This window comes from Pagrus pagrus, assembly GCF_965226575.1.
Source record: "Pagrus pagrus genome assembly, chromosome: 6".
Lineage (NCBI taxonomy): Eukaryota > Metazoa > Chordata > Actinopteri > Spariformes > Sparidae > Pagrus > Pagrus pagrus.
This window is the reverse complement of record NC_140190.1, coordinates 6,774,778-6,791,900: the sequence shown is the minus strand read 5'-3', so window position 1 is coordinate 6,791,900 and position 17,123 is coordinate 6,774,778. Positions and strand designations below refer to the sequence as shown.

General features: G+C 41.5%; 1 protein-coding gene across 1 annotated transcript in view; it reads left to right on the top strand.

The window, feature by feature from the left end:
* Positions 1–1,349: 1,349 nt before the first annotated feature.
* oca2 (oculocutaneous albinism II) overlaps positions 1,350–17,123 on the top strand; it is a gene marked incomplete at its 5' end in the record, with an annotated part of 42,723 nt that continues 26,949 nt past the window's right edge. Inside the window, 14 exons of the mRNA XM_084354106.1 lie at positions 1,350–1,591; positions 4,069–4,128; positions 4,335–4,430; positions 5,418–5,615; positions 5,899–5,956; positions 6,766–6,838; positions 7,132–7,289; positions 7,392–7,474; positions 8,497–8,650; positions 11,215–11,286; positions 12,472–12,537; positions 13,301–13,357; positions 14,872–14,996; positions 15,909–16,047. Of these exons, the coding sequence (XP_084210232.1) occupies positions 1,350–1,591; positions 4,069–4,128; positions 4,335–4,430; positions 5,418–5,615; positions 5,899–5,956; positions 6,766–6,838; positions 7,132–7,289; positions 7,392–7,474; positions 8,497–8,650; positions 11,215–11,286; positions 12,472–12,537; positions 13,301–13,357; positions 14,872–14,996; positions 15,909–16,047 (1,581 nt within the window). The remainder of the gene's footprint in view (positions 1,592–4,068; positions 4,129–4,334; positions 4,431–5,417; positions 5,616–5,898; positions 5,957–6,765; positions 6,839–7,131; positions 7,290–7,391; positions 7,475–8,496; positions 8,651–11,214; positions 11,287–12,471; positions 12,538–13,300; positions 13,358–14,871; positions 14,997–15,908; positions 16,048–17,123) is intronic.

The window sequence follows — 17,123 nt, the reverse complement described above, 5'->3', positions numbered from 1 at the left end:
GGAAAACTTAATTGCATCATTGATGAGAAAGTATGATGAACTAATACAGTAAGTCACTGCTGTAACTTTAAAGCTGCTATTATTAATATTTTCATATTAAAGCAACATTATGTAGGAATTGGAAAGGAACTGTGGCCAAAAATTAAACAATTTTTTTAGTGTTATTGGCCACAGAGATGTCCGCCTGTTGACCGACTATTGTTCTTTACACTGAACTAGTTCTAGTTCAGAAACAGATTAACACTCGTTCTCTCTTCTCACTGTGTGTCTGGAGGTCCAGTCAGTCACACGACAGGTTGAAGTATCTGAACCAACACGTGCACACGTTACACATGGCCTGTCGGTTAAACCTTCCAGGGGATCTATGAACATACATGGAAAAGACTGGAATTTACTTGTAAAGTTAAAACACACACACACACACACAAACACACACACACACTGAGGCTGAAGTGTGTGTGTCTCTCGGTCACTCAGGGGGGTGCTAATCTCAAACCTGTGGTTGTGACGTTACATAGTGCAGAAACAAGACACCATTCACTCTATTGCAAGACCCTGAACCACCAACGTGATTCTGAAGGTGATATTTAAAGGTCAAAAAGTTACATAATGTTGCTTTAAAGCTGCTATAATCAATATGTTCATATTAACAATGGGTCACACGATAACTTGCATGTGAATCTGGTCGCTCATAGTGACGAACTGACAGACATGGAGTCATCGGACAACTCATTTGCCAGATACACGACTACGAATGAATGCAAATGTTGCACCGTATCTGCTGGATGTGTTGCTAGGGCAACTGTGTGCTAACATGTTAGCCACATAAACTTACAGTGGATACAAGACGACTTTTTAACTTTCCTCCCCTCCTAGCAAAACACGGCTTTAGCAACATGGCTACTGTCCAAAGCAAAAAAAACAAAACAATCCTAAGAATCCTGATTTGACCTAGAAACCCGGATCTCAGTGTTAAAAGACAAAACACACGGGGTGTAATCAAACGGTAGTGTTAGCTAGGAAGCAGTTGAATGCTAATGTTAGCTAACACACTCTAAAAAATGTTGTTTTACCTTGATATACAGCCGGTGTCCCTCTAGATTTTGTCAGATTTGCTGTGTTCATAGGACTTGCAACCAGGAACACAACAACATAACAATATCCCAGCACTCGAGCTTCCTACCCTGAGCTTGACGTTGGAGGAATATGGTCTACTACCGCCAGTTTAAAAGATGATAGTACGTCAGTGATGTTGCTGCCCCCGCGTTGCCGTACCTGTTGAATTAACCTGTTTTGAGATATCCACTGACTCCAAACCCTGCTTCCCTCCACCCTCCAGCAGTCCCACCATGTATCTGGAGAACAAAAACAACCTGGAGATGGAGATGTCTCAGGCGTCAGCCCAAGGCCATCAGGGGAGGAGCAGCCTGAGGTCACCAGAGGCCGTCGCGGGGAACTTTGGGGAGCTGCGTCTCCTGCAGGGCATCTCAGAGAGGAGAGACACCCAGAAGCTGCAGCAGTCGGCAGTCCTGCCCTCGGGACAGTGCGTCATCCACGCTGAGGGCTTCGTCCCTGTGCGACAGGAGGACGGGTACGACTGTTTCTGCTCTCTCGTGTTGGTTTATTGGCAAGATGTGTTGTTAATTGTTTTATTAGTTACAAGAAGATGCTGTGGAGGCTCGATTGGGTTGAGTTCAATGTCAATGAACTGAATCAAAAGCTGGTGGCATCCTTGAAAAACCAAAGAAGGAACTGTGGCCAAAAACTAAATAAACAAGTGTTTTAAAGGAACAGTTCACCCTAAAATCCTCATACATATAGTGTATAGAGATTTCTGCCTACTGACCGACTGTTTTCTTTATATCGAACTAGTTCTAGTTCAGAAACAGATTAACACTCGTTCTCTCTTCTCACTGTGTGTCTGGAGGTCCAGTCAGTCACACGACAGGTTGAAGTATCTGAACCAACACGTGCACACGTTTCACATGGCCTGTCGGTTAAACCTTCCAGGGGATCTATGAACATACGTGCAAAAGACTGGAATTTACTTGTAAAGTTAAAACACACACACACACACACACACACACTGAGGCTGAAGTGTGTGTGTCTGTGGGTGTGTCTCTCAGTCACTCAGGGGGGTGCTAATCTCAAGCCTGTGGCTGTGACGTTATCGGGATTAAAGGGGGGATTTTTTTTGCTTCATGAACTAATGAAGTCAAAGTTGCACATGATGCACACGACTACAGCTGATGCTTATGTGTCTCCTGTATACGCCTGAGGCAGCCAGGTCTGGTTAGCTGTATTATATTTGAGCTTGTTGCGTTGATGTTCAAGTTTTTAATGTCTGAAGTGGCAATCAGGTAAAATAACTCTTGAGATCCTGGGTTGTATATGACATGTTGAGGATATTTATCGGCTGATTAGCTCAGAACGTTGCAGTGGTGCTGTCAGGTTTTTCTGTCTTTGCACTTTGAAAATAATAATAGACTCGGGCATTATTGACTAGAGTGTGATACACGGGCTTGGGCCAAATTTACTGAAGTTATACAGTAGGTGGTTAAACACTAATGAAAGCATAATCATGAATATAATATTCCATTTCTGACCCAAAATCCCCTTAAATCATACACATCAGACCTTTAAAGCTGCTCTGTACTAATAATTTGTTAAAACAATAGATCACCTGGCTTTGTGTAATGTAAAAGAAGTCGCTTGTAGTGACCAACCCACAGAAAATGATCCCTCGTAAGATCTACAGAGACTTTAAGCTCAGGGTTTCACTCTCACCTTTCATTGTCGGCACCATTTTGGGGGAAAGAGTGACAAACCTGCTGTTCACTTCCTGCAGTATCACACAGCAAACAGTCCACACCTACAGAAGCTCCTCTCTCCCACAGAAAACACTGCTCCTGAAACGCCTCGTCAGTAGTCCCACCTTTAATTCAGTGACTTTGTGACATCACACTACATCACAATGTCACACATTTATGCCTAGCAGCTAGTTCGGCATGTAAGAATTGATTCAGCACAGCAGCTCTGTTGTTGTTAGCGGTGCTGGCTCAGGCGTGTGTGAGCTGACCAATCAGAGCAGACTGGGTATTCAGGAGGCGGGCCCTTAAAGAGACAGGAGCTGAAACGTGTGGCTGCTGCCCCCATGTGGCCAAAAAGGGGAATTAACTGGTAAGAAACAGACAACCAAAGATTTAAATTAATATCCTGTCAGGAGCAGGCACTATTTTTGCAGGACATTAAATAGTAAAGTGGTATTTATATTAAAAATAAATCAGTATAAATGAAGAAAAACTACTAAAATATGACCTATTTTCCATTGGTATCCATTTTTTCCCCCCCAATTTCCTTTAAAGACGTCTCTTTAAAGTGCGACCGTGCGATCTCTCCCTCACATTGAGGCGACAGGATCAGGGAGAAAACATTTGTAGGAATGCAGTAAATCTCTTTATAGTTGTATAAGAGTATGTAAGAGGATTAATGCGACAGACTTCTGTAATGTAATCTACTCCTTTATCTAACACCCTCGACACATCCAGCTGATTCAAAGCACCCGACTGTCTGGAGCGAGTGTTTGGTAACGCTTGCCAGACTTGTGAGACAACAAGGGAATTACCTCCCCGATACAACCAGAAAGTTAATCACAAAACTAACCATTCAAACACAACTTCCTTACAATAAACTCACACTAAACAAAATGCTTGCTGCTGTGGGATGAAGTGCCACAGACTGTGTTTAAGAACACAACCCCTTTTGACAGGCAGAGGGTAAAAAAAAGCCTTCAAGATTATGAGATTAGCCGAGGGAGACCTTTAATTTTCAGAAAGATTTCCATCCAACAGTTTTGGCTCAGTGGGTCGGTGTTCTGTTACATAACGACTCGCATGACGTCTCCGCTGTTGTCAGACTAATTGCCGAGAGGACGTTGATAATGCTTCTTCAGCACTTTTTAACATTAAGTGAAGGTGTGTGAGTTTGTTTAGCATTGAAAGAAAGAGATGAAGACAGATATATATATAGAGAGTGTGTGTGTGGATGTGATTTCCTGTTGGGACCCAGCTGTGATGGTCCTGAGGGCGTCCGCCTGCAGGAGCCTCTGGGATACAGCGCAGCAGCAGGGTGACAAAAGAGACTTTAATGATCTCCTCAGGTGGAGAGTCACCAGCTGCTCACCCACCTTTCTGCCACCCCTGGTGTCACACAGCGGCTGGAAAAGCTGCTCAAACCAGTGACTGACAGCTGTGTCGTGATCAAAGGTCACAAAAACGCAGTTTTTTGAAAGCATTGTAACTTTTTATTTTCTCATTACGCTCATTTTTCTTCAGGCACGGTTTCAGCGTGGTTAATTTTCTCCGAGGAAAAACAAATTCGGCCAACCTCACAGAGAGGTCGCCTCTGCTGAGGTTCTCCCAAGATGACAGGTGAGTCATTGTGATTGTAGAGATGGTACGGAGGAGGCTCCAGGTATCAATCAATAAATAAATTAAACAGAAGAAAATTAATGTGCTCAATATTTAAAATGAAACCAATCATTTGTGTAATGTTTAAATAATTCCCCAAAATTGAGCCTATTATGTTGAAATGTGACTTATTCTTATTTTCATGGATGCAAAATTTAATAAAGTTATTTTTTCTTTTATTTTCATGTTTTTTTGTCACTGTGGTAACCAGTCACCCTCCTCTTTCACCAGTTAGCCTACATAACATGTCCCTGGCCTCTCTTAAGATAGCGAGTTACCTACCTCTCTTTCTATTTAGCTCTCAAAGGCTGACCTACTTTGCCTCCCCTAGCTGAAAGCTACTCAATCGTCCAAATTGAGAAGACAGTGCAGCAGGTAGCAGGTTAATTCAGAGATAAGATATCCTCCTAAGTAAGACACAAATTGCTGTGAGAAATAAGTAAAAATGGTAGTTGGTGGATCTGGCGAGGGCTCGAAGATTCGAGACAACTGCAACATCATTAAAAGTGACGTAAAAAGTGACATTATGAAATAAAATGTCAAATAATAAGATGAGTTATAGAAATTTCCTTTCTCCTCCATGATCTGGAAGTGTGTTACAGGTTGTTGTTGACTGAATTCACTTTTTTTCAGACACAAACAACAACATAATGCTTGTTTTTTTTTGCCATGCGAGCAGGAGTCATTTAAGGAAATATCTAAACTTATTACATCATTGAACAAGACCTCTTACATTGATTCAATTCAAAGTGGTGTACAGCACCAGTAATGAAATTGTGATTACATGATACAGAAATGTTTCTGCTGCTCAGTATTAGAAACATTTTTCAATTTAAGAGCTGACATCCACAGCTGGTGTCCTTAAATGCCAACGTAGTGTTTATTTCTGTCACTGACGCTGCAGTGTTCGATGCCCAGAGGACTGACAGCGATCATTTCTGTCCCCAGTATTACCTACATGACCCTGCACGACCCCGGCTTTGTTGGAGGGGAAGAGCCCTGGGACAACAGCTCCCTGGACTTTGAGAGGAGGTTTCGGCTGGGCAGCGAGGTCACCAGCCTGTCCCTGTCTCGATCCAGCTCCTCGGACAAGAGCGACCCTCTGGACAACCTCAACCTCAACTTCAGACTCACCAGCAGTATGAGGTGAGACGCCTCAGGACGTCAGCAAAGCTTTTATACTGCTGCTTCCCAACCCTTTTCCCTTTTTAGTAAAAAGTCATGTATAGGTCTTCTGTTAGTCCCTCGTCTATGAGGGAGGAGGAGCAGTTCAAAGAGAGAAATTTCCTTTTAAGAGGTCAAAAAATAAATAAATTTCACTTTATATAGAAGAATTAGAAGACAGATTCATCCAGACTTACAGGCCCTGGTAATAAAGTGCTGTTTTATTTCATTTTGTCTTCTTCAACCTTCGTCTTTGTCTTTTCAGATGTTGCTTCAGAGCCTCCAAAGTTGCCACCATCTTCACCATCGTTGTTCTCTGCAGTGTAAGTGGATGTGTCCTTTGAAAAAAGCAAGGCTAATGCTATCAGTTACTTATTTACTAACTTATCCTGATTACTTCTGGCAAAACATTTTACACATGTATGGCGCTCGACTTAGCTTAAGCTAAGCATAAAAATTGCAAGCGTGGTGTAACGGCTAGCTGCTAACAGCTAGCTAGCTGTGTTTGAAGTTCAGAAATACACTTATTGGCACCTTTAAAACCTCTAAATGAGAAATAGGAATGAGAAAAGATGAATTAATGGTTTTACGTGCTCTTGAAAAACAAGAGTTTAGGTTATCGTGCAGCCTAGTAGCTAGCCTACGCCTCTCTAGCGTCTCTGGCTGGTTTGCTAGCAACCTCATTGTAAACAAACAAACAAAAAAAACCCCACAAATTGTTGTTTATGCATTTTTGTTAGTGTTCACATTAAACAGACAAGATACAAAGTGTTAAGAATTGAGCTTTTAAAGTGCTGGTGGCCATTTTGTGAAGCTTACAGACAGCCCAGCTGTTTCCATTCGCTTTCAATCTTAATGCTAACCAGGCTAATCACCGCCTGACTTTATGTCTGTGCTTCACACACAAGTTTCCCAAAATGTTGAACTCATGACACTGATCCTATTGGCTAGTCTAACTGGGCTAAAGGCAGATACCCACTCAGTTAGCACTCTTTCATAGACGTTCACTAAAATTGCCTTTACATAATGTGACTTTCACACATTTGATTGATTGTTTTCTCCATATATCTTTGCTACAAACTGTTTGGATTGAGTGAATAATATATTGACGACTGTATTCTGGTGGTTTCAGCTGTTCTTCAGCATGTATCCAGACCGAGACAACCCCTGGAGGATGTTGGCAGTCTCTTCAACGGAGAGTTTCTGTATCTTTTAATCGATGTTGCTGCACATTGGTCCCAGCAGACCATTAATCAACAAGAGGAGAGGTGGAGCATGGGTGGAAATGTTGTACTTTGAGTTTAAGGGCATGCAGAGACACGGGAGAAGAAAAACAACGATTTTGACAGATTTATTTAAAAAATGTGTTTAATCCACAAGGATCTTCATCCTGTTTTAATCAGAGTAGATGCTGCAGGAGAAGATAAGAGGGAGGTCAGAGGGAGTGGTGATCACACATTCAACATATACCACATATTTCTCTTTGACGGTCCCGCAGCAATGAACCTGACAGATTTTCGAGACAACGCTTTGCTGAAGCTCCAGGTGGGGGGGCCTTTCACGGGAGGGATGATCGACCTCACCAACCAGGAGTACGTCCTGATCCAGGTGGAGCAGACGGAGCAGCTGGGACAGAGGAGGAGGAGGACTCAGCAGGTGAGCGCGTCGGTGTGATGCATTTTGCTTCTTTTCTGTATCATCTGTGAAGTATTGCCGAGCGAAAGGTGAACTCATTTGTCTTCTGCTGTGTGTGAACAGGTGATCCATAATTGGACCATTCCTCTGCACAGTGAACGCAGTGACCAGATACTGCTGACAAAAACATTTGAGATGCTCAGCAGGTACTCGAGACTCTGTGTGACACTGTGTTGATTTGAACAGTTGGATTTTTCTACTTTCACGTTGGCTGCTGTGAACAGTCGTCTGAGGGACTGTATGAATGTTAGCAGGGGTCAGAAAAGTGGGAGGGTTATGTAATTTTTGTTTGTGCTGGACAGTAGTCTGACAGGAGGGAAACTTTCTTCACATCGTCTGCATCACGGACGGTGTTTCATACAGAGTTTTCTGTTTTTATCAGAGAAAAGACTTCATTTCATTATTAAAGGTGCAATATGTAGCCACTTGTCAAATTTATACTCACTAACTGCTGCTAACTGAATCTGCTGTTAGCTACTTAGCCTAGTTAACCATGCAGGTAGCAGTCATATTAGCTGACTCTGCCCAGACCAGCACCAGAGAAGTGTTGGTGGTGTTTACTATCAGTCTATCACTCTACAAAGTGAATAGCGGCTAGCTGGTTAGCATGCTTACTTCAACATGTTTTACATAATTTCAAAACAAAACAAACAAAAATTCTTACATATCACACCTTTAAAGGGGCATTACGTAGTTTTGGAAAAGATATTTAAACTCAGAATTTTAATATTCATAATATTAATGAGGTAATAATACAAACTCAGGGACATTTATCTTTTCCATAAGTGAATAAACAAGCTGTTCTGGAAAATAAGGTCCCCAGAACACTGTTTGATGCTAGAAAAGGTGGCAGGGTCCGCCACATATAAACAAAGTAAAACAGTATGAAACTGTGTTGATCCTTTGCAGTCAGAAAAACAAACACAAAGAGTTTGTTTATTTAATTGTTTAGGTATAAGAAGATCTTTCTCTTCTGATTAAAATGTCTTCCCCAGAATTACATAATGCTCCTTTAATGCTGCAGTTCTTTATTAATTAAATGTCTGGCAATAGTTGAATTCCTGCCACATAACATCATACAGTGTCCCATTATTTTTGAGTATGTGGTGCTGTTTTCTCTCACAGCCTCATGTAACAACAACATGTGCTGCTTTCCTTTCTCGCTCAGTGACCCCATCGTCATCACGGTCCAGGCCTTCCTGCAGGATAACGAGGTGGTGCCGCTGTCCATGACCCACCAGTCGCTCTACGTCAATGTGGAGACGCAGGTGGCCATCGCTGGGATCATCCTGACCGGCGTCTACGTTCTCATCATCTTTGAGGTAAAAGGCCTCTGATTCTCAGGCTCCTCTACGGATGATGGACGAGCTTGTTTTTTTTAATACAGTACCTACTCCTTTGTTAGGATGTGTAACACGTACAGCAGGTTCAATGAAGACACTTTGACATGTGACAGTAGGAGAATCACAGGTGTTTAAATAATACGATTATTAGTGGTTGATATATATATATCATACATACATATGGCTGCTTCAGTTCCAGGGTCCTGATATTATACCTGCATGATGACTCACCGTCACAGCTTACTACAGAGCAGAGACATTGTTGGTGCGAGTAGTAACACCTGTGAATTACAAAGACAAGTCAAAATATCTGGGAAACTGCATTTATTTCTGAGATCTCTGCAACTCTGGGCTTAAAGGGGCACTCCTGTGACTTAGTGTTGGACTTACATGAGACTTTATGATGAGACGAACTGAAGCAGGGGTTGATGAGCCTGTAGAAAACCAGTAAAACAAGCTAAAGTCTGAAAGTTTCCAACTGAAAAAACTCCACCTCTTCCAGGTCTAATAGACCAAATACCCCCCAGAGCCCCCAAAGCTCTGCAGCAGGTTTAGAGAGGTTCAAAGCTTCAAAAACACTGGATCCTACATTTCCCATGATGCAATTTGATAGCATTATCCATTAGACTCTTCCAGCTTATAAACGTCCACGTCTTTCAGACCCAAATGTAGTTTATGTTCTGTCACTGTCAAACATTTTCAATGCAGACATATATATATCTTTAACTCTAACATGATCAAACCTGCTCTCGTACGACCTGGTGATGTTTGATCATGTGATTTTTTTCCTCTTCCGTCTCCACCCTTCACATTCCCATGTGAACGTGTCCAATTCATTCAAAATACTAATTAGTAGTAATTAGTAGCCGTATAATTACTTTAGATTGACTCATTATCATTTCATTTATAGTTTCGTCATGAAATTGCATCACCTCCTAAATTAAAAATGATGATATATCATTATAATATTCACAAAATGTAATTATGAACGTAATTTATTAACATACACGCAACAAGTCATTGATTGATTATCAGTCAGTTGACACTTAAGGATTCAGTGATAATTAATGAGCGTTTAGATATGAAATAATTACTAGTTTCCCACATATTAGCCGTCGTTACTCGGATGTGTTGCTCATTAGCTTCTCACTTTACTCACACTTGTTTGGGTTTCGAGCTCTGTGAATATTCATCTGTGATTTCCCGTCAGTTTTTTTGGGTTTTAATTAGACGAGCTAATCTCCCCCCGAGCGGCGACAAGGTGTGAGCTCACTAAGCTGCTCCAGCGGGGGCAATACTACGGTGTGAGAGTCGGCAGCCGGCTGTGAGAGATGACAGCACAGTTACACTCTGCACACACTCTCATGTGTCATCTCTGTTACTGACAGGTCCACTTGCAGAGGCTGTAATTGAAAGTGCGAGGGATTGTCTGGAAAGTAGACGCGGCTACTCAGACATCAGCAAGACGTCATCTGACCGCAGCTCTCGTCAGGTGTCACTCGCCTGCAGATGAGATTTTTTCTCCATTGGACTTTTACTTTAATGAGTGATCACATAATCTAGTCTCTCACATTTAGGATAATGGGAATTTTCTGAACCAGTTCAAACAAAGGGATCTCTCTTTGTGTTGGTAATTGGACACAAATTTTCTTTATTTTTTAATGGGCACTTCAGGGAAATGTCCTTGCTTTGGTCACGTTCGAGGCAGGAATAAAGGAGGCTTTTGTTCTCCTTCATCTATCATCTGAAAAGATGTGTTCAGACAAAGAGACGTTTCTGAAAGTCTGAAGACCGCCTGATCAAGGCCAGTGTACAGCGAAGACGATGACTGTTGTTCGCACCAGACATCCTTCTTTAACGTGCAATAAATGTCCCTTTCACCTGAATAAGTCTGCCGATAAAACTGCCTCACAAAAATGAAAAAGAGTTGTGTTTTTTTAAATTTTTTTAATAAGCTACTTTTCCATTTGGGTCAAGACGAAGGCCACGGATCTCTTATCAGGAACAGCCTCTGCATTTGCCAATATTCATAATAAGTGACCTACTTTCCTGCAATTTATTGCGATGGTACGAATGTCAGAGGAGCAGCTCTGATGTCTGATAACACATCCATGCTCATCACCTCAATTTTTAATAATGGGATGCATCATCATACATGAGAGCAGCGATGGAGCGGAGGAGGGCGGCTCGGCATCATGGAGACGGCTGTAAGAGCTTCTTGAAGTTCAGCACGTCTTGATATATTTTACTCAGAAGAAAATGACGGACCATCAGGTGCTAATGGAAAACAAGCACCAGCAGCATTTTCTGAGAATAACTGGGCTTTTTTGAGCATGCAATTACAGTTCAAAGTTTGAGATGCAGCATGTGGCGACAGGATTATATACAAAAAATGGAATAAAACACTGGTATGAGATACATACATTAAAATTAGGGTGAGGATGTTTAGCTCGTTGCAACCGTTAAACGTTGATATTCAAACATCTTAACATCGAATATCTTCTTTGATTAAAAGCCGTCTGTGTTTCCTTTTGAATTTTCAGATTGTACATCGCACTCTGGCCGCCATGTTGGGATCTTTGGGAGCCTTAGCCGCTCTGGCGGTCATCGGTGATGTAAGTCTGTTTTTACTTTTTCTGTTTTAGTGAGCTGTAAAATAAATATTTGAGTAATGCCGAGGAATACTTAGCTCAAAGAAACACTTCACTTCAAAATGTCAGTTGGTGTTTTGCCGGTAGTTGAAGGGGACAGTAACAACAACTTTAAATTAGCAAGAAAGTTAGTTTGCTAAGCTAACATAGCGGGTCATACGGGCAGAGTTATGCTATAATTTCTGTGAAAATATCCCTTAATGTGCTAAAATAAACTAATTTGCTTCTAATACGTCATTTTCAGTCGGCAGTATGATGATATAGCCTGACATTACGGGCATGTTGGCTAACGCTACTTCCCAATAAAGGGATTCAAAATGGCTGCCGTGCAAGTTAGACAAATTAGACTTAATTCTTGTTAACAGGGAAATTTTTATTTTTTGTTCCTGCATTCACATAAAAGTGTTTTCCCTGTTTAGCAGGGGAGTTTCCTTCCCGAAGTTTACTTTTTAAAATAAATAGTCTTGATTTCAGGCCGTGACCAGGTAGGCAGGTAGAGCAGATAAGAGAAAACTTGATAATAAACTTGATCAAGAAGTCCAGTGGATGAAATATCATTAAATCTGGTCTCCATTGAGCGATTGATTTAACATTCATCTGGCTCGTGCTGTGCTCAAAATGACTTGGCTGCTGCACATCGGGGAAAACATAACTGTCAATAGCTTCTATCTCCAAATAATCACTTTACAGACACGTTTTTAAGTCAGAAAAGTTAGTTATTTTAACAGTATTCTTAATCTTCTGCGACAAAATATTCAGAAAAAGAAAGGCAGTAAATGCAGAAGGGCTTTTATAGTCCAAAGATCAGTGAATCAAAACCTGGAAAGTAGTTTTCAAAGCTCCGACGTATGCAGGGATCGCACATGTGTAATTAATAACACTAATTACAGGTTCCAGTTTGCAGGTATTGAGCCCGTGCAGCTCACTGGGACACTTCTGTGGAGCAGAGCCATCATTAGTGTCATGAGCTCCACCTGTGCTCTCCTGCTATAGCAAGTCATAATGGGCTGCTGCGGAAAAGAGTCCGATAGCATCCAAACGCAGGACCGGTGCTACTGTACTGAAAATAACAGTGAATAAGGATGAATGTATCTGAATCTTTCCTTTTTTCCTTCTTTCTTCTAATTATTTTCGTTGTCTCGTCCACAGCGGCCCAGTCTGGTTACTGTGGTGGAGTGGATCGACTACGAGACGCTGGCTCTTCTGTTTGGCATGGTTAGACCTACAGTATTAGTCAAAGATGTTATTTATTCACCCAATCTCCTTTTGGGCAGTCCGCTCTGTAAGATTTTGTATTCTGTTATTTTATATCACCACATTTCCTGTCAGCTTCAGCACAACACTGACCTGCGAGTCTGAAGAGCTTCTGTGAAGGCTGATTACATTCATCGGACACATTGTAACTTTATAGAAGAATCCATCTCTGACAAAAGATTCAACTCTCATTATTCACACGAAATAAAATATAACTCTGGCGGATCATTGACGCCTGAGTTTCATATCGATGCACGGCCACAGATGGGAGCGTCCTGTTGGACAACTTCCACTGTCAACAGCTGCCACTGAAATTTTCATCTCATTCTGTGAAATGCAGCAGAGGGACTTTCTGAAAAGAGTCCAAGGCGCTGTGTATTTATATCTTTTGAAATACATTTTATAAAAGGCAATTGTGTTGGACTGTCCTTGTGTGAAATACAATCAGGTTTATAAACAATTGCTTGCCGTTTCCTTAAAAGACACATTTTTTTGGACTGTTTTCTCTCCTTTGCGCTCATTTTCGCTGTCATAACCGACTGCTATCGGTGTAATAATAGACTAAAAGAAAGTCCTTCAGTACTGAGAGTGGAGCTCAGTGGAGATATAGTCTCACTGACCACCATCTCTTACGTGAGCACCACCTTATTGTCTGTGGGTGACTATTTTCAGGGTGACAGGGTGTTTTTGTTTTTTAAAGGAAAATGTTTTGTGTTTCTTCCAGATGGTGCTGGTGGCCATTTTTTCAGAGACCGGCTTCTTCGATTATTGTGCTGTGAAGGTGAGTGACGGTAATACTGGTGGGTACGGTGGCCCTGAAGTGCAAATCACAATGGCAAGTAAAAAAAAAAAAAAAAAACACAACAGCGAATGGGAATAAAATAGAAAAACACAACCACAAGAGCAGAAAAGCACAACAATATTAACTTCTACCAGAAAAGGTGTTTTTTTGGTGCAATTTATGATCTGTTCGGTTGTTTTTTCCTATTTGCGGATGTTTTTTATCTTATTTGCCATTGTCACCTGCACTTACGGGTCCCATCACTAGCACAGAAAATAACCAAATCATTACAATTGATGGAGAGAGGCTGGCATTTTGAACATGAAGGTGAGCAGTGCCATGGCCACGATTGTAGATTTTATATCCCAGTATTACACCACAGAGCTGTTGAGTGTGTGTCGATGAAAATAGCTGCCCAGTGGTATTTTAGAGTTGTCTCAAAGGTGGCAGGCTTTGAGCTATTCCTGAAATTAGCACTGATAACATGACAAGCGTGTAGTTTTTATGCTGACTTATTTGACATGACGGAGATCTGTGAGGACCTTTGTGACGTAACATGACCGAACAAGTTTTGATGCCTATCTTTACGTTCTGACTCGAAGGTGCGGCGCTATAACAGGCTGATAGGAGTGACATTTGCTTTGTTTTGCGGGGTAGATCAGAGAAATAGGTCGCTACTGTCTATTCAAACGAATGAATTTTGCTTCAACTGCACTCAGTTTGAACTGTTTGAAGGAAATGACCTTTAAACCGGTTATTTCTAAAATTAGAGTTGTATGTTCAGACATTTCAGTAAATCGAGCGTGAACCGAATGCTACTGAATGCAGATCTGCATGTTTCCTACAAATTAAAACATCCACCGTTAAAACAAACAGCTGCATTAGTCTGTTACTCTACAGTGGAAGATAAGACGTTCATCCTCTAGAAGGTCAAGGTTTCCTCCCATCAGAAAATCAGCTCGTTGTTTCTCTCAGCAGCTCTGTGAAGCTCAGGTTTTAATCCTGAATATTCTGTGGAGACGGTGAAGGAGGGCGAACGCCTTTGTCCTTCAGGTACTGTAGCACCTGGAGAACAGAGGGATCATGCAGGCTCATGAATTTTAAGTGTGAGTCGGACAAGAGCGTGCACTCCAAATTAAAATACCTTCTCTGAGAGCAGCTCAGCTCTGACACATCCTGCTATTACACAGAAAAGGTGGCCATCCTGAGTCATTCCCTGCTGGGTGAGGGCTGATACATGAGCATTATTGAGTGTGAATCTGTGTGTAATTCATTATTATATGGCTATATTTGGATATATGAGTACACTACTTCTTATATGAGTGCTACTACTCATGATGAAAATGTAAGAAGAGATTATTTGTGACGTGTCGCTGCGATATTCTTGATGCTCTCAGCGACACCGCTCCGTCATTACGGTCCTGGTAATGTACAGTGAATGAATCGAGACGTCCACTTCATTGCTCTTAAGCACCATTAACACTGACTCACCGTCATGTTAATTCTTTCTGCAGGCTTACCAATTATCCAGAGGAAGAGTCTGGCCAATGATCATCATCCTCTGTCTCATCGCTGCCATTCTCTCTGCTTTCCTGGACAATGTGACCACCATGATGCTCTTCACCCCCGTCACCATAAGGTACAGTGTGGCTGTCCATCCGTCCTTTATCTATACCTGCTTATCCTGAGGTAAGGAGAGGAGCACACATAGAGACGGACAGCTGTGCACTCACATTCACAGCTATGGGTAATTCTAGAGACACCACACATTAATTAATAAATTAACCTGCATGTTTTTGGACCCCAACATTTTGTATTCTGTTGTAGAAACAGCTGCAAAATGTCTTCCCCCACGCCTGATGTGACCAGCTGCACTACTTTACTCAGTAGTTCACTCATCCGCAACATGTGCACAATGTTGTGGCCCCGATCACACCGAGATTTGTCGCTACATTTTAAAAAACGCCTTAGAAAAGCTTATAGGCAGCACAACATGGTCGGACATATTACAAGTATTCTTAGCTTTTATCTCAAAGTTTTTCTTTCTGATCAGTAATTCAAACCAGTAGCCCTCCTGTATTTTCTTTTAAATAGTCACATCAGTTGTTAGATCATTATCTCCTCTCTGAAACACCTTCCCAAAAACAGAACTTACTACACAGGAGGTACTGTTGACTCTACTGTAGTCTCACACATGTGTGCTCCCCGCCTCTACTGTATCTCTCACTTGTTGTTAATGTCTCTATTTTCTGCCTTTGAACTGAGTCCATACAATAAATCATTATTATTATCTGGCTTTTTCTGCCTGAAGGTCAGAGTAAAGATAATATTTGATCGACACCCGACAAACATGACAGAGATCGGGGCAAAACTCTGCTCCAATTTGTTACCAAGCCAGCCGGGTGAAGTCTTGTAAAGCCTCAGTGTTAAAGGACCAATGCTTTTTATCTTCCAATATCCTCTTCTTTTTTTATTCCTGTATTTATTTCTCTCTACCCGTCGCAATCTAATCAGGGCTAAAGGGCTTTTCTGTCTCTATCTGATTTTGCAGGTTGTGTGAGGTGCTTAATCTAGACCCCAGACATGTCCTGATTGCAGAAGTAATCTTCACCAACATTGGAGGGGCTGCCACAGCTGTCGGAGATCCACCCAATGTGATTATAGTATCAAATCAGGACCTGCGCAAAGAAGTAGGCACTTTTACAGCTCTCTCCCTAAATTTTGCACGTATACACAGATTTGTCACAGATCAGCTCGGTGTAGTCCGACACGTGAACCAGACGCTCAGTAGAAAGACTGTACAGTACAGTGAATGACAAAATTACCTAAAATGGATTCATGTCACTTCTCACCCCTTTATTTATCTTTTGATCAGCTGTTCTAGAGGTCAGTAGTTTCTTAATTGAAGCAGCAATATAAGTTTGATTCACGAAGAATTATTAAGACTTTTCCTCATTAAGTTATTGTGTTAATTGATTGATTGATTGTGATTGATCGCCCTCTAGGCAGTGAAGGATTTGTACTTAGAAAGTAATCAAAAATATCAGAAAGACACTGCTACAGACTGGAAGCACTCAGTAATATATATATAAGAACAGCTTTGGCAGCGCGGTTGGCACTTTACTCCTCTGTAATGAGTGCAGTGCTGTTTTGGAAATCCCATCATGTGACAAGGTGTTTGGTAATTAGGAAATGATGGCAGTAATAAATGCACATGGAGAAAAGAGGCTGACAGTTACATTTCCAAACAACTCTGCAGCGACAGAAAGGGACAACAGCACCACTAAGAAGCTCCATTAAGCATCTTTTTGATATTAACGTTGATTCAAACGACTCCCTGTAATGTGAAAGGGATTGTGATGCTGCCAGTCCCGTTAAAATTCAACATTCAACTCTCGAGCTTTATAAAGCATTTAGCTGCTCTTAGCTCACTGTTTCGAATAGTTAGTCCAGACTTACATTTGACAGGAGGCAGTAAAGAGGACTCCAGTGGGAGGGCGACGTTGTCTGCCAAGAATCAGAGATTGTTGTTGTGAGTCTTTCAGGTTCAGTCAACAAACAATCAACAAACAAACGTTTACGAACTTTTTGCAACTCACTCTGTTTTCTCTTATTCCCAAATGTCCAGTAGATCCTTTTCGTGTATGCTTTTATGTACTTTTATTGCTCAAAAACGTCCATTACGCTCCATGACGTAAAAAGATTGTTTCTCAGATGACCACCGACCTCTGACCGTTTGTTTGATGCCTCATTTGGCAACATATGA